At 41.7% G+C, this 18,370-nt stretch overlaps 1 protein-coding gene across 4 annotated transcripts in view; it reads left to right on the forward strand.

The window, feature by feature from the left end:
* The window catches only part of LOC133569632 (leukocyte elastase inhibitor-like), a 51,692-nt gene that overhangs the window by 11,618 nt on the left and 21,704 nt on the right, over positions 1–18,370 (forward strand). For 3 of the 4 annotated variants that reach the window (XM_061922109.1, XM_061922111.1, XM_061922110.1), the window contains 2 exons: positions 1,132–1,249; positions 6,704–6,846. In XM_061922109.1, the coding sequence (XP_061778093.1) occupies positions 1,132–1,249; positions 6,704–6,846 (261 nt within the window). The remainder of the gene's footprint in view (positions 1–1,131; positions 1,250–6,703; positions 6,847–18,370) is intronic. The other variant, XM_061922112.1, reaches the window with a different exon arrangement.

Raw genomic sequence — 18,370 nt, forward strand, 5'->3', positions numbered from 1 at the left:
CTGATTTATTAAATTGTATAACAGTGCAAAATATTGCTCATTTGTAGTGGTCTTTCTTGAACTATTTGGAAAAAAAGATATAAAAATAACAAAAAAAATAAAAATAAAATAAACAAGTAATTTAATTATAAATAAAGATTTCTACACATAGAATTAATCAACAAGTTAAAGTGCCCTCTTTGGGGATTGTAATAGAGATCCATCTGGATTCATGAACCTAATTCTAAATATTTCTTCACAAAAAAGAAATCTTTAACATCAATATTTATGGGACATGTCTGAAAAAAATCTAGCTGTCAACACTGAATATTGCATTGTAGTATTTCTTTTCACAGTTAATGAACTTACATTCATATTTTGTTGAAGTGTTAACCAATAAATATATTAATTAAGTATTTATGAATGGCTGCTACTTTTCAGAATGGTTTCGATACATCTCAATTGTCCTTTGGCATACCTTCATATACCCTCATTAAGAGGACTACTGCTCTATTACTCGTCAACGTGCATGCTGACACATATTTGTAACAGGGTTAAAGTTTATTTTACGGCCACTCTCAGTGTGACCTGTGTAGCTGTTGATTAAATATGTCTTGCAACGACCACACGCGTGTACTTTACGGCCAGATGCAACATATAAGTGGGCTTGCACGCTGTCTGTAGTGGGCGCTAAAGACAGTGCCATTATGGCACAGCTCAGTATTGATGAATGGGCAAAATATGGTCGGGATTTCTAGAGAACGGGATGCCCTGAAATTAAGGGGACTCCCGGGAAAGTTGGGAACGTTGGAAAGTGTGACGCTTTTTAGCGGCTTTCATGTTAAACTCGCGGGCCGCACCTACAATAAATTCTCATATCAAAGTGCGGCCCGCAAAATAACGTATCGTGGGCCGCAATTGTCCCGCGGGCCGCTTGTTTGAGACCCCTGTCCTAAAGCTTTTTGATCATGTTCTATTTATTTTAACTGAGCATCAACTGTGACTTCTAGTGTGAAGCTTGTATTATTAGATTATTATTAATAATACCATAGTATACAAGTCACGCTATGGATGTTATTTTACAGTGTGCTTTCAAGTACAATATAATCAGTGTGTGAGAATTCAGTTATTGTGTGTTCTTGTACATTCCAGGAATTCCTTGAGGAAACCAAGAATTTCTACTTTGCGGAAGTGGAGTCTGTGGATTTCAAGAATAATGCAGAGGCGGCAAGGCTAACAATGAATACTTGGGTGGATGAGAAAACTCAAGGTACTTTTAATATGCACTTCCTTATACTTTTTGTGTGCCTTCATTTTTATTTCATTTACTTGTACTATTGGAAGACATTATTTTTTTCCTCTGTATACATATATTCTCTATCATACATTTCATACATATACACCTGTCTCATTGCAGCAATTATTTTGTTACAGTATATTGTCTCTGGGACAATATTATTGGACATAATTGAGAATAGTCATTTTACAGGTTGTACAGCAACACTTTATACAGTATCTTTAATACGTATCCACTGAGAATGATTATTGTCTCAATATCTACATAGAAGGTAATTTATATGTTTTTCAAATTATTTTTTGCACGTAAAACTATCATTATTTTCTTTTAAATTTGTATTTAACTTCAATATACCACTATTATATGTACTACTGTACTTTCTGGACGCAGGGAGAAAATCCCAGATGCCTTGATGCAGCGAGCAGAAACGCTAACGTAGATAAAATCAGAGGAGGAAGATTGTGCATTTATACACATGACCATTACAAGAAATGCATGTTGTACGTTTTTTCATATTATTTACATTGTATGAAGAAAAAAAAAACTCAGATACCACTAAACCAATTAATTCAATTTGTTTAATTATTTAAGTCATCCAGCAGCTGTAAGATTCTAAAACGTCATTGCCAAATAGACAATATGTCTTATATTGTTATTTCTTAAATCGCAGCCATTTGTGTGTAGAGGTGCCAGGGGGACACAGAGTTTTTCCGTGTTGTATTTTGTCCTGGTGAGATGCATGATTTCTGATCTACAATAAACTTACAGGGAGCAAGGAAGCGAGGAAGCAGCAGACCATTTGATGATGTAAACATAGGCACACACAGTAATGACCATGGTGCCGCATTATGCTCCAGCACTTTTTTTATGTGCTAATACCATAGTAACATTGCCTTCTTCATAGAATTTGGCTGTGGGCTACAGTATGGGCCTGATTTACTAAGATCCAAATAGCACTTGCTAAACTTTAAAATATTGTATACTATTTTTTAGAGGGCATGGTGCGTGTGATTTACTAAGAATGTGTGTACAATTATAAATTGGCACAGACAGCCTTATGAGGATTTTGCGTACATCTACAATGACAAAGTGTTGTTGTTTTTTTTGTTTTTTGTTTTTTTGCTGAAGGTGCATGAGAGAGAGGCTGCATTTACTCCGGTTAATGCACACAAATGCATACCTCAAGAAGTTTTTTTTTCCCATAGGAAATATTTCTATGATATATATTCTTTGTGAAAAAAAACAAAGTCGTTAAAAAATATTAAAGGACATCAAAACGCATCAATTCAATTTGTTTTCGTCAGCCCTTAAGTCCTTTAGCAGCTAAAAAATTGACAAATTAATTTTTTCTGACCATCCAAAAATGTTGACACATACGACAGTGGATTCTCGTTTGTCCATCTTCTGTCTGTGCAGCGCGAGCACTGATTTTGCAGCCGTGTGCGGAACTGTCAGTTTGCACAGTTGGTAAACGCAAAATACTGCTCACAAAACGGTGATGAGGTGATGAGCAAACCTTCAGTAGATCAGGACCGATGTGAATTTCACTTTGTCAGGCCTTTACCTTCACACCAGCATAACTTCGGTGTCCCACCTGAAGACTAAGCTCCTGCTGGTAGCTCTTAACCACAATAAGGTGATAATCTCTCATGGGGGTAACTATAAAATAGATTTAAAATAGATAAAATAAAGTATCCTATATCCACATTTTATCAACCACCACATTTACTGTATCTTTATGTAATGGACTAATTCTTAAACTGAATTAACTTATAAGACTTGACACACAATAGTCACACTCAATTTACAAAACTGAAAAGTACCGTAGTCTCATGAATAAAACAAAAAACACATTCTCAAACTAGTTCATCATCAGGTCAGCTGCATCATGCCTCAAAATGCTTGTGTTCTCCACGTATTTAAACAGAGAAACTTAACAACACAGCCTATACATAGTAATGTTTTTTTTCAAGTTGTTTTACTGAACCAACTGAATAACAAGGAGTCATCAGTTCCACTGTTCTTTTAAATTCTATTTATTTCATTGTGTTCTCTGACCAGTGGTGAAGTGAAATGTGATTTATATTTATACAGCCCTTTACTCTGGTGACTCATAGTGAAACCTATTATCTAAATTACATTTCAACCAGTGGGTTGAAATACCCACTGTGGGCCGCACGGTGTCACAGGGGTTAGTGCATGGGCCTCACACTACTAAGGTCCTGAATAGTCCTGAGTTCAATCCCGGGCTCGGGATTTTTCTGTGTGGAGTTTGCATGTTCTCCGCGTGACTGCGTGGGTTCCCTCCTGGTACTCCGGCTTCCTCCCACCTCCAAAAACATGCACCTGGGGATAGGTTGATTGGTAATACTAAATGGGCGCTAGTGTGTGAATGTGAGTGTGAATGTTGTCTGTCTATCTGTGTTGGCCCTGTAATGAGGTTGCGACTTGTCCAGGGTGTACCCCACCTTCCGCCCGAGTGCAGAGCTGAGATTGGCTCCAGCACCCCCCGCGACCCCAAAAGGGACAAGCGGTAGAAAATGGATGGATGGACATTTCAACCAGTGTGGGTGCCACTGGGAGAAGGTGGGTAAAGAATCTTGCCCAGGGACACAACGGCAGTGACTGATGGCGAAAGCAGGAATCGAACCTGCAACCTTGAAGTTGCTGGCACGGTCACCGCGCCAACTGAGCTAAGCCAGTAAGCATGCAGACACATGCAGCGTGAGGAAGTTCACATTAGCGCAAATAATGGTATTCTACATACAAACCCCGTTTCCATATGAGTTGGGAAATTGTGTTAAACGTAAATATAAACGGAATACAATGATTTTCAAATCCTTTTCAACCCGTATTCAATTGAATGCACTACAAAGACAAGATATTTGATATTCAAACTCATAAACTTTATTTTTTTTTGTGCAAATAATAATTAACTTAGAATTTCACGGCTGCAACACATGCCAAAGTAGTTGGGAAAGGGTATGTTCACCACTGTGTTACATCACATTTTCATTTAGCAACACTCAATAAATGTTTGGGAACTGAGGAAAGTAATTGTTGAAGTTTTGAAAGTGGAATTCTTTACCATTCTTACTTGATGTACAGCTTAAGTTGTTCAACGGTCCGGGGTCTTGTTGTCGTATTTTACGCTTCATAATGCGCCGCACATTTTCGATGAGAGACATGTCTGGACTGCAGACGGGCCAGGAAAGTACCCGCACTCTTTTACTACGAAGCCACGCTGTTGTAACTCACGGCTTGGCATTGTTTGGCTGAATTAAGCAGGGGCATCCATGATAACGTTGCTTGGATGACAACATATGTTGCTCTAAAACCTGTATGTACCTTTCAGTATTAATGGTGCCTTCACAGATCTGAAAGTTACCCATGCCTTGGGCACTAATACACCCCCATACCATCGCAAATGCTGGCTTTTGAACTTTGCGCCTATAACAATCCGGATGGTTATTTTCCTCTTTATTCCGAAGGACACCACGTCCACAGTTTCCAAATATAATTTGAAATGTGGACTCGTCAGACCACAGAACACTTTTGCACTTTGCATCAGTCCATCTTAGATGAGCTTGGGCCCAGCGAAGCCAGCGGTGTTCCTCGGTGTTGTTGATAAATGGCTTTCGCTTTGCATAGTAGAGTTTTAACTTGCACTTACAGATGTAGCGACCAACTGTAGTTACTGACAGTGGTTTTATGAAGTACTCCTGAGCCCATGTGGTGAAATCCTTTACACACTGTTGTCGGTTTTTGATGCAGTACGGCCTGAGGGTTCAAAGGTCCGTAATATCATCGCTTACGTGCAGTGATTTCTCCAGATTCTCTGAACCTTTTAATGATTTTACAGACCGTAGATGGTAAAATCCCTAAATTCCTTGCAATAGCTCGTTGAGAAATGTTGTTCTAAAACTGTTCGACAATTTTATTACAAATTGGTGACCCTCGCCCCATCTTTGTTTGTGAATTACTTAGCATTTCATGGAAGCTGCTTTTATACCCAATCATGGCACCCACCTGTTCCCAATTAGCCTGCACACCTGTGGGATGTTCCAAATAAGTGTTTGATGAGCATTCATTCAGTTTTAACATCAAATATGTTGTCTTTGTAGCATATTCAACTAAATATGGGTTGAAAATGATTTGCAAATCATTGTATTCCGTTTATATTTACATCTAACACACAATTTCCCAACTCATATGGAAACAAGGTTTGTATTAGTTTTCATCACAATTTAAGGGGGAATAAAAACTGATAGCTGTTTTTGACAAAACATGCTCATTTTGACAGAACACCTGAAGCAGCAAATATACACAACTGTAACTTGCAGTTGAGTCATAGCATAGCATCAAATAGTGTCAAAAATAAAATGTGTCATTTTTGGTTTCTCCCAGGTGTTCACATGTTACGATGTAGATAGAACATGTGAAATCCGCACTTTTGTTTTGGCGCTGCTGCGGCCAGTGATGAGTTCAACTTCCTCATTGCAGAAGGAAAAGCATCTGATTCACCCACCTTCGTCGCTAACTCACACCCTCTTTCATATTGTACGCTATTAAAAAAATGCGAATGGATATATTCCAAAACTTTCCCACCCATTTACAATACAAAATTAAATATGATTGGATTTTGTTTCCGACAACTTTTAGTCTCGTTTTTATTCGTCAACGCAGGTTTACTGAGGACTGTTGGGAGGGATCTGTGAGTCTGTGTGCGTGCAGATCGGCGCAGCCTCTGACAAAGGTGATGGACAGAAAAGAGGGTAGACGACATCATAAGAGTTATGCAACGTCTCCCTTGTTCAGCGGATTTATCCACAACTGCGTATAATTTTGTGAACTTGTCATACATATAGTTTGTGGGTATATAAAATGTACTTTCTCAACTTCAAACATTTTTATTTGAGGGGGAAAGACATTTATTTGAGGAGAGCCCTCTCTTCGCCCTATGTAGAGCCTGCCCCGGTGCCACTATAAATAGTCAGTCTGCGTCAGCGCTTATATTAACAGAATCACTAACACTTGTTTAATATTCAAGTCACAAAATGTAAATTGAGTTTTGCTGGCAGTTTTTGAATGGTTATTTATTGGATTTTATAGGCGAAATAGTTGAGCTCCAATTGGCTTTGCTGTAAGTGGACTTTTATGTACGTTTACTTAATGTTTGGATTGCGTTAAATAAAATTCATCCGTCGTCATGTTTTTCATAGTGATTGTGAAGTAGAGACAAAATTCCCCAAAAAAGCAGTTCCCCTTAAGGATGTCTCCACTTTTACCATTCCCATCATTTGTTGGCTTATTCGGTTTATTGGATTATAAAAGGGTCTGTGACTGAACGAAGGTCCAAGAACCACTGCATTGTTCTGTTTATTAATATTGTACTGCATATTGCTGATTACCAACATTGTTGATCAGGTAAAATCAAGGAAATACTGCAAAAGGACAAGGTGTCTGACACAACCAAGCTGGTGCTGATCAACGCCATCTATTTCAAAGGCAACTGGAACCAAAAGTTCAATGAAGAGTTGACTGTTGATGCTCCATTTAAAATCAACAAGGTAACATTGTGAATTTGATAAGATATGTTTGATAGTCGTGGTTTAGACTTTACACCTGCAAGTGGGGAACTATAGTAGAAAGGGGATTCATATAGCCCCATTTGTCACGATTTACCTGACATATGAAATGTGAAAAATTGGATGGGGGGTGCACTATCCAGTTTAACCGCTGGATGGCAGTAGAGTATTGAACATTTTAAAATGTGTTTTGTTGCAGTTCCAACTTTGACCACAATGTCAGTTACTATGTTGAGTGGTGCTTTCCATCATTTCTAGCAGACTGCATTATGAAATTATTCCCCTCAACTGAATGTGAGATCCACCCAGGAAGGGGGCTATATGAATCCCTTTCCTATTGTAATTTAATCTGGAATGAAAGTGAAAACTAGAATTGAGCCCTTTATTGTCACAGCGCGATAAATTAGTTTAAAATAGAACTTTGAAAAAATATTCATCAAAATATATCAGTGGCCTAGTGGTTAGAGTGTCAGTCCTGAGATCGGTAGGTTGGGAGTTCAAACCCCGGCTGAGTCATACCAAAGACTATAAAAAAAAATGGGACCCATTGCCTCCCTGCTTGGCACTCAGCATCTAGGGTTGGAATCGGGGGTTAAATCACCATAATTGATTCCAGGGCACGGCATTGCTGCTGCCCACTGCTGCCCTCACTTCCCAAGGGGTGAACAAGGGGATGGGTCAAATGCAGGTGACACATTTCACCACACCTAGTGTGTGTGTGACAATCATTGGTACTTTAACTTAGATTAAAAGTGAGTTAGACCAATATAACACTGAAGGGCTCAATTAACATCAATGGTGTGTGGACACAGACAAACATTGATGAACCTTTATTTCAACATAGGTGGTTGTCGACACAACCAAAAATCAAAACCTAAATTAACTAATTGACTTGTGACTCTACGCACAAACGTTAGGAGCACAGCTGATATTGCAGTTGTTTTTGTTGGTATTATTTTCCTCCATTTGAGCGAATATGTATATTCTCATGTAGTCCAGTTGTTTTGGTAATTGTTTTATATTATTTGACGTCATAAGCACAGATCTTTGTTTTGATAGCTAAAGAAAAGCAACTTAAGCAGCAATTTTGAGTAGTAATAACAGTAGTGGATACGTTGGTCAACATGTTGTTGACATAAACTTTAACAGATTCCACTGTTTTATGAAAAATATTTGAAACAATATATTTTTTTTAAATAAGTAAGTACATACATTATTATAAAAATAAAACATATAATTATAAATACAATACATTCTTCCTTTTACTTTAATGTATTTGTGTTTTTAATAGGCTATATTTATGTTTTAATGTGTCATTAAATTGATCATAAATTAACTACATATGATATTAATTATGTATTGAATAATTGTTAATTAAATTAGTTTTTTTGTATTGTTTTAATTTTACTGACGTCACGTCTGGCTCATGTCTCGTCCATTCAATATGCAAGCTAGCTCTGTCCTAATTGGGTACTAGGGCGCCATTCAGCCTTTTTGAAGAGAAAATGCTGTATGCTTGTGTTGTTTTTGCTGTACAAGTCGTTGAAATCGCGAAAAGGATTAACATTTCTTCAGAGATCCTCTAGACTTAATTAAAAAGGGAGGAAGAGTGCAAGATTTTGCAAAACGACGAGAAAAGCATGCAGCTTACACTCCAGTCCAGGGGAGCAGGGTCAAAGAATGCATGAGTTTGCAGTGAACACTTCCTTAAAGTTTTTTTAAAATATACTTTTAATGTTTATAATTTCCCATTTAAGTGTTATCTTGATATTATTTGTATGTCTTAAACACATGTTTGCTGTGAGTATTTAGAAAAGCACCAAATCAGCGAGTCTAAATTAAAGAAATCAAAATTTAGCAAAAACTCAAAAGAGTTAAGTTTTTACCAAAGGCAACAATCATAAATTAAGATTTCAGCACAGTCACAATGTTCACATACATTGTTATATTTTGATAAAAATGGGGAAAAAACCCTATACGTAAACAGCGCGCACAACCACAGCAACAAACATGTGTTGGGCAATAGCTCGTTACATGTAGCAAAGCTACGTAGCTTAACTACACATCCAGACCCCTTCATTAAAGGTGCCATATGCCATATCAGCTGGGCTACTCTAAGGAACTTCAAATGTCCACTCCCTCTTAGGTGAGGTTGAGATGCTGGGACCATAATAGCTGAATGGACAAGTGTTTTGTCAATAACAAATCTCTAACCAAAACATTTTAAACAGAAATTAGGCAATTTTCAGAAAGAAGTATGTCATGCCTGTGTACAATATCACAACAAATGGCAATCATATGGTTATTGTCATTACTATCATAAAACAAAGACTAAAACAAACTACGACCAATGCTAGCAAGGGCTATACTGGTGAAAATAAGTAGAGTATGCTTAGCAGCCTAATGTACGCCCAAAATTAAGGAGACACAGTTTACCAAGGTATGCCTATAGGCTACACCAGGGGTGCCCACACTTTTTCTGCAGGCGAGCTACTTTTCAATTGACCAACTCGAGGGGATCTACCTCATTTATATATATCATTTATATTCATTTATTTATGAAAGAGACATTTTTGTAAACAAGTTAAATGTGTTTAATGATAATACAAGCATGTGTAACACATATAGATGTCTTTCTTTCACGAAGACAAGAATATAAGTTGTTGTATTACCTAATTCTGATGACTTGCGTTGATTGGAATCAGACAGTAATGATGATAACGCCCGCATTTTCAAATGGAGGAGAAAAAAAGTTGTCCTTTCTGTGCAATACCACATGAAAGTGGTTGGTTTTTGGCATCTAATTCATCCAGCTTCCATACACTTTACAAGAAAAACATTGGCGTCAAATTCCTTAGCTTGCTTGATTGACATTCACGGCACCCGAGGGTTTTGTGAGATGACGCTGGCTGCTGCCAGTTCATTATTATGAAAAAATGACAGCGAGGAAGGCGAGAAACACTTTTTATTTCAACAGACTTTCGCGCCGTCCCTTCCGTCAAAACTCTAAAGGCCGACTGCACATTTCTTATCTTCACAATAAAAGCCCTGCTTCATGCTGCCTGCGCTAACAAAATAAGAGTCTGGGAAAGCTGGCGTGCACAAGTGATGTGCACGCCAGCTTTCTGAGGGATCGCTTGTGCACGCCAGTTTTCCAAGACTCTGTATTTAGTTAGCGCAGGCAGCATGAAGAAGGGCTTTTATTGTGAAGATAGGAAATGTGCAGTCGGCCTTTAGAGTTTTGACGGAAGGTACGGCGCGAGAGTCTGTTGAAATAAAAAGTGTGTCTCGCCTTCCTCTCGGTCATATTTTAATAATAATGATCTTGCAGCAGCCAGCGTCATCTCACAAGACCCTCCGGTACCGTGAATGTCATTTAAGTGACGTCTTGGTGAAGATTGATGATCACTAATTTTTAGGTCTATTTTTTTTAAAAGCCTGGCTCGAGATCGACTGACACACCCCCCGCGGTCGACTGGTAGCTCGCGATCGACGTAATGGGCACCCCTGGGCTACACGAATGAGAATTTTTTTTTATGTGATTAAACTGTCTCCATACGTTTCACATTGCTATGATGACAGCCGTACTAATGTTGGAAGCCATTTCCTCAGTGTGTCAGCATATTGAAAACAAAGTAGGAACTGACACTACCAATATCCACATAGGTTTTCTTTGACGAAAATATATTTTGCCCTGTTAGTTCGAATACACATTGACATACAGCTTTGTTAGACAAGATTAAAGACTGTATTGGACATTATAGTTTACATACAAAATGTCCATTTCCATTTATTACAAGCAATAAGAAAACTGACAGGTAGGAAATTACAGACAAAAAAATCTTCTCCGCCTTCAATTGTCTCCATCTTTCAAAGGCATCCCCGATTTTTGTCCTGGTTTTGTCATGAATAAGTTGAGATTCGTATTGACGCCGTTTATATTTACTAGGGTTTGACATGTTTAGTAACTTTACCAGTGGCAGTAGCCAGACAAAGAGGACCTGGATGTGACACACTCATGTACTTTCTAATTGGTCAAACAGTACAGGGCGGGACATCGAAATGAAAAATTAAGGGCTGTAAATTTAATTTTGAAATGCGCATATCCCGGCTGAACAGCTGTTATCAGCTGTAGAGGTTTTCGAAAAGAACATGACTTTTTAATGCCTTTTGACACATCAGGGCCATTTAATGATGACTTGACATTAAATTATTACATATGGCTCCTTTAATGTTGTATATCCATGCTGAAGTATATAAGTAATGTAGTAAAAGGCACATGTATAATAAGATACAATATTTACATATTTTGATCATTTTAAGCATGTATGGTGCATTAATTAAAAAAAACACATCACAGCATAAGCGTAGGTTTAGTTTTTTCCAGCAACATAACTGATTACTACTCACTGCAAGCTTGATGAGAGCCAAGAAACATAATAAAACATCACTTACTGAACAATGTCTGCCGTCATTTGGATGCCGACTGATACAATCTTATATTGTATATTCCCATTTATATAAAGAATGACTCATAATCCTTGCAAAGAAAAGGGAGATGGAGTAAGTATCTTTTTGTGCCGTTCTCACCATTCCCGGGTCTAAATTGGCTTTCAAAATTTACCAACTTGTCGGAATTTGCTTCAGCCTTCTTCTATCCAGGTGGGAGGCATGATTTTTGATAAAATAAACTTTCAAAGAGCAGGGAAGCGAGGAAGCAGCTGACCACTCAATGAGGTAAACATAGCAGTATAAACCTGTGATAGTATAAAATAGTTTGTCTGGTTTTGCGCTTATAATAACAATATCACTAATACTTGGTTTATATTTAAGTCACAAAATGTAAATGGAGTATTGTTGGCACTTTTTGGATGGTTATTTATTGGGTGTTATGGGCATAAGAAAGGACCTCCCATTGCCTCTGCTGTAAACTGAGTTTTATTTACGTTTATTAACAAGTGTATTTACAAAAAAAAAAAGAATTCATCCAGCGTCATATCTTTCATAATGATTGTGAACGACAGGCAAAATTCCCAAAAAGTTCAGTTACCCTTTAATGTCTTTTTGTGAGACAAATGTTTTGTTCCTTTATCTAGGTTATTGTCATTTGCCACTGTGGTTTCTGTTGAAACAGTTATTTATCCTGTGCTGAAAAGTCTCCATTTGGGTATTTATTAGAGGTGTGGACTTAAGTCACATTAACCTGGAGTAGAGTCAGACTCGAGTCATGAATTTGATGACTTTAGACTTGACTTGACAAAATGTAAAGAGACTTGCAGTTCGAGTTGCAATTTAAAATCAATGACTTGTGACTTCACTTGGACTTGAGCCTTTTGACTCGACAAGACTTGCTACTTTAGCCAAAACCCAAAGATTAAAACGTTATCCAGGAGCGCTCCGTATCTTTCATTGTGCACGTGTATGTCTGTCAGCATGTGTGCTGCCTGTCAGCGTGTGTGCTCTCAGTACTTTTACATTAAAAACAAAACAAAACACTAAAACATGAAAAAAAAAAAATTAAAAGAAACATAAATCCCAAATGTCAGTTTCTAATATACAAACACGTGTGCCAATGGTGCCACAGTCCAGATGAGTATCTAACAGAACTGCAGCCAGGGTTCGTTAACACAGTGATTATGTAATTTTCAGACTCAGATGCCCTACACATAAACTTATACATAAAGTTGCGTAGCAACGCTGAGAAAGTGGGCACCTCAACACTAACAAACATCTGGCTTGCACTGGCGCTTCTTGGAATTCCCAGGAGAAGCCTCATACAATCATTATAAGTAACCTGGAGCTTCTAAAAGCTTTTCTGCTTATACTTTACCCACAGGGGGGCAGTATACAAAGGAGTGCATTAGGCTCTGAATAAATCGATCTTTACATCATTTGCACAATAATAAAATTTCTTCCTTAGCATGTTGGCTTGGTCATACAGCATACGTTGCTGTCGGTATACATCATCATCATCACCCAATAGATCAGTAATGATGTGCCCCAGATACTTAGTTTTATGACACACACTCAGCACCTGTCCTGACAGATAGAATGAAGGAAAAGAGAGATCCTTGTCTTCTCTTGTTCTACATATCATGATGACACTCTTCTTTGCATTATATTTCACATCATATTTTAAACCATAATCTGTACATATATTTAGCAGCTGTTGAAAGCCAGCACTGCTAGGAGACAGGATGGCTAAATCATCCGCATACATCAGATGATTAACCACAGTATTACCAAGTACACATCCTGTTCTACAGGTATTGAGCTGGACAGATAGGTCATTCATATACAGATTGAAGAGGGCAGGGGAGAAAATTCCCCCCTGGCGTACCCCGTTTCCAACCTTAAATGTTGCTGAGCATTTATCGCCCCATCTGATCTGCATGTTCTGATTAGCATACCAATATCACAAAATTCTGATGATACTATCAGGCACGCCCCTCTCTTTCAGTTTTAAAAACCGTTTCTGATGGTTGACTCTACTGTATCAAAGGCTTTCGACGCATCAATATAGCCAACTAAAACTGAGGAGTTCTTACCTTTATACATGTGAATCACTTCTTTCAATGCATAGATAAAAAAGTCAGTACCATGCTTAATTTTAAAACCAAACTGATTGTTAGCAGTGGTAAGAAAAGCGCTTAAGCGGTCTAATAAAATGATCTCTATAACTTTAAAAAGTATTCTTGCAAGTGCAATAGGCCTGTAATTATCCATGCTTCTCACCTTACCTGCCTAGTCCTTGATGACCGGCACCAGAGTGACAGCCATCATGGAGTCAGGCAGCAGCCTTGCCTAAAATGAGAATGCATCAATAATCAGTGGCGGCTGGTAAATTTTGTTTTAGGTGGGGCTGAAAGTTTGTAAACCCAAACCCTGTAGGGGAGGTCATCCTCCTCCAGAAGATTTCTTTGTGATTTTCACATACAAATATTTAAGATCATTGCTCCTTCTCAACTCTGTGGTAATATTGTTTTCAAAAAGTACAAACAATCATACGTTAATGTTAAATCTTGTGAAAAGTTATCCCCCGATTCTTATTTTCAACAGTCTGCTCATTTGAGCAGGAAAACACTGAACACCAGCCTGGCATCTTTGTTTTCTACCTGTCCACAGTCAGTTTAGCATCTTTGTTTTGAATGAATGAAATAAGTTTATGAATGAAATAAGCTTATTTCGGTCATATAATCAATCAAATCAATCAACCATTTTGTGTGATCAGTTTTACAGTACATGTTATACGTAAACAATCATACACATTTACACACAAAATTAAAGAAAAAAAATGACCGACTGCCTGTCAACTGTCAGTTTTGGCCAACACAGATAGACAAACAACATTCACCACTTCAAGATGGCAGCCAAATTTCTCGCGTCACAGCAGCCAATGCTCCGTCTACTTATAAGATGTCTATGGTTACAACGTCATTGCAAACACGGCAATCTGATGCATCCACTGCAGTTCGCTACCTTATTCATACTTTTTGTCAAGTGTTTTATTTTTTAAACAGGGTTGCATGAGGTACCTATATATAACGGTACGTTAGTCTTTGTATCACACACAGTAACGTAATGTTAGATGGCGGTCAGCAGCACCGCGTATTTTAGCCACCTACAAAAAGACAAACATAGTGAAATAAGGGTCAGTTAAAATGTATACTGACACGATGGCGAGGCATAATGGATGCGTGTTGCTACCCCAGGGATGCAAGAGGACCAGGACAGGCAGGAGTTGCAGGTAAGATTAGATTTAATACAAAAAACAAAAATAATACTGGTACAAAATGCAAAGAAAAGGCGTGCCGAATGCACGGAGAGCTATGCTAAGAATTAGCAACGAGAGCAGAGTACAGGAATAGAGGTGCAGAGCGCACGCAAAGCTAAGGCGAGACTTAGCAATAGTGATTACAAAAATAAGAACCAACGTGCGTGTTGCAAGTAGCAAACAAAACAGCCAGGAGGAACTAAGGTAGCAGGTGGTCTTAAATACAACACAAATAATTCAAAACAGGTGTGCGTAATGAGTCCGTGCAGGAGGCATACTTAGGTTGCCATGGTGACAATACAAAACAAGGAAGTGCGCTAACAAACGGGATCGGTAGAGTCCAAAACATGATCAAAACATAGTAGGACAATACAAAAAAGACAAACATGCTAGAGATGTGTGATCCGGAAGCCGGATCACAACATTACCCCCCCCTTAAGGGGCAGATCCCAGATGCCCCCAAAAAACTGCAATAAAGAGAACCCCCTCCCAAAACCAGAAAGTTCACAAACGAAGGGAGGGCGGAAGGAGTCCACGGTGGAGGGTCGCCAGATCGCATGTCCCCGAATCCACCGAGGACACATCATGTGGCGGCGGCGGGTGGAACGCTGCTGCCGAAAAAGCTTTGGCGGGCGACCTCGAAAAGGCCACATTAGTGGCCGCCTCGCAGGATGAGGTGCCCGGCGAGGCGGACGACCCGGGCACGGCCACATCCGTGGCCGACATGGAGGAGGGAGTATCTGGCGAGGAGGATGACCTCGCAGAGGCCACGCCCGTGGTCGACGTGGTGGACGACGCCTCAGCACCGAAATCCCAGCAGGCTTGGAAGCAGCAGACGAGGGTGCGGGGACTGCAGCCAAAGCAGGCCCGAGTGCAGCTGGCGAGGATGATGCGGGTGCTGCAGCCGCAGGAGTCGTCGGAGGCGGCCTGGGAGCCGCAGGAGTCGTCGGAGGCGGCCTGGGAGCCGCAGGAGTCGTCGGAGGCGGCCTGGGAGCCGCAGGAGTCGTCGGAGGCGGCCTGGGAGCCGCAGGAGTCGTCGGTGGTGCTGGTGTGGGCTCCAGCCCCGTCGTCGACGCTGGTGTGGGCTCCAGCCCCGTCGTCGACGCTGGTGTGGGCTCCAGCCCCGTCGTCGGCGCTGGTGTGGGCTTTAGCCCCGTCGTCGGCGCTGGTGTGGGCTCCAGCCCCGTCGTCGGCGCTGGTGTGGGCTCCAGCCCCGTCGTCGGCGCTGGTGTGGGCTCCAGCCCCGTCGTCGGCGCTGGTGTGGGCTCCAGCCCCGTCGTCGGCGCTGGTGTGGGCTCCAGCCCCGTCGTCGGCGGTGCTTGGCGGCACGGAGCTGGCACCGGTGCTTGGCGGCACGGAGCTGGCACCGGTACCTGTCGTGGTGCTGGTACCGGAGTGGGCTCCAGCCTTGGAGTTTGTGCTGGTGTGAGAACCAGACTGGGAGTTTGTGCTGGTGTGAGAACCAGACTGGGAGCTGGTGTGAGAACCAGACTGGGAGCTGGTGTGAGAACCAGACTGGGAGCTGGTGTGAGAACCAGACTGGGAGCTGGTGTGAGAACCAGACTGGGAGCTGGTGTGAGAACCAGACTGGGAGCTGGTGTGAGAACCAGACTGGGAGCTGGTGTGAGAACCAGACTGGGAGCTGGTGTGAGAACCAGACTGGGAGCAGGTGTCGGCTTCAGCCGAGGAGCAGGTGTCGGCTTCAGCCGAGGAGCAGGTGTCGGCTTCAGCCGAGGAGCAGGTGTCGGCTTCAGCCGAGGAGCAGGTGTCGGCTTCAGCCGAGGAGCAGGTGTCGGCTTCAGCCGAGGAGCAGGTGTCGGCTTCAGCCGAGGAGCAGGTGTCGGCTTCAGCCGAGGAGCAGGTGTCGGCTTCAGCCGAGGAGCAGGTGTCGGCTTCAGCCGAGGAGCAGGTGTCGGCTTCAGCCGAGGAGCAGGTGTCGGCGTCAGCCGAGGAGCAGGTGTCGGCGTCAGCCGAGGAGCAGGTGTCGGCGTCAGCCGAGGAGCAGGTGTCGGCGTCAGCCGAGGAGCAGGTGTCGGCGTCAGCCGAGGAGCAGGTGTCGGCGTCAGCCGAGGAGCAGGAGTCGGCGTCAGCCGAGGAGCAGGAGTCGGCGTCAGCCGAGGAGCAGGAGTCGGCGTCAGCCGAGGAGCAGGTGTCGGCGTCAGCCGAGGAGCAGGTGTCGGCGTCAGCCGAGGAGCACTAAGAGAAATCAAACTAGTGCTTTTATAAGGACTTGGGCAAGGACCAGGACTTACAGTCGAACCAGGGCTTGGGCAGGAACTAGGACTTGAGGTCAACCTAGGGCAAGGACTGGGACTTACAATCATACTGGTGCTCGGGCAAGGACTTGGACAAAGACTAGGACTTACAGTGACACTGGGGCTCGGACAAGAATTTGGGCAAGGACTAGGGTTACTGTGAGGACTAAGACCACGAGGGGAATTAGGACACGGACTACGATCAAGACTACACGAAGGTACGTAACTGGGACCGGGACTTGGACTACCATTAAGAGAATGACTTGAACAAGGACTTGGGCTAGGACTCGGACTACGACTCAGTCTACGAGTTGATCTACAATGTTGGCCAGAAGTCGGACCAGGACTGGGACTAGGCTTGAACACCGGTGGTGGAGGGCGCACTGGAGGTAGTGGACTAGCAAGTCGAAAAGTCGGTGGAGGAGGTTTAGGTGGCCTTAGTGGCTTGACCGGGGGAAACACAGGTGGAGGAGGAAAAGTAGGTAGCTCATGTTGCCTTAGTTTGCATCTAGAAATAACATCTGTATAGAACTTAGTTGTGTCTATAGAGTCCAAAAAATCATAGTCAATATTTGAAACAGGTTGAGAATAAGACTCAACAATATAAAAATCCTCAGAAAAAATATCATCGACAGGGGGTGGTATTGAGTCACCAGGGGGCGTTGACGAAATGACGTCACCGTGATGGACCGGTGGGCCGGAGGTATGCCCTGGCCTTACAGCCCAGTCGGAAGAGTGGTTGGAATATGGAGAAAAAACAAAACTTCCAAACCTCAGGGAAGAGTACTGGGCTGTTGTCTGCGCGCTGCTGTCCGGGGAAAAAGTCTTCGCGGCTTGGCGAAGGGAAGACTTTTGGTGGTCCACTGCGAGGCGGCGTTGTGCTGGCTGTTTTCTGACACGATGGCGAGGCATAATGGATGCGTGTTGCTACCCCAGGGATGCAAGAGGACCAGGACAGGCAGGAGTTGCAGGTAAGATTAGATTTAATACAAAAAACAAAAATAATACTGGTACAAAATGCAAAGAAAAGGCGTGCCGAATGCACGGAGAGCTATGCTAAGAATTAGCAACGAGAGCAGAGTACAGGAATAGAGGTGCAGAGCGCACGCAAAGCTAAGGCGAGACTTAGCAATAGTGATTACAAAAATAAGAACCAACGTGCGTGTTGCAAGTAGCAAACAAAACAGCCAGGAGGAACTAAGGTAGCAGGTGGTCTTAAATACAACACAAATAATTCAAAACAGGTGTGCGTAATGAGTCCGTGCAGGAGGCATACTTAGGTTGCCATGGTGACAATACAAAACAAGGAAGTGCGCTAACAAACGGGATCGGTAGAGTCCAAAACATGATCAAAACATAGTAGGACAATACAAAAAAGACAAACATGCTAGAGATGTGTGATCCGGAAGCCGGATCACAACATATACTGTATTAAGAATGTGTACATATTGCAAAGGGCCCTGGCATCTAAAAAGTA

Source organism: Nerophis ophidion, linkage group LG15, assembly GCF_033978795.1.
Source record: "Nerophis ophidion isolate RoL-2023_Sa linkage group LG15, RoL_Noph_v1.0, whole genome shotgun sequence".
Classification (NCBI taxonomy): Eukaryota; Metazoa; Chordata; class Actinopteri; order Syngnathiformes; family Syngnathidae; genus Nerophis; species Nerophis ophidion.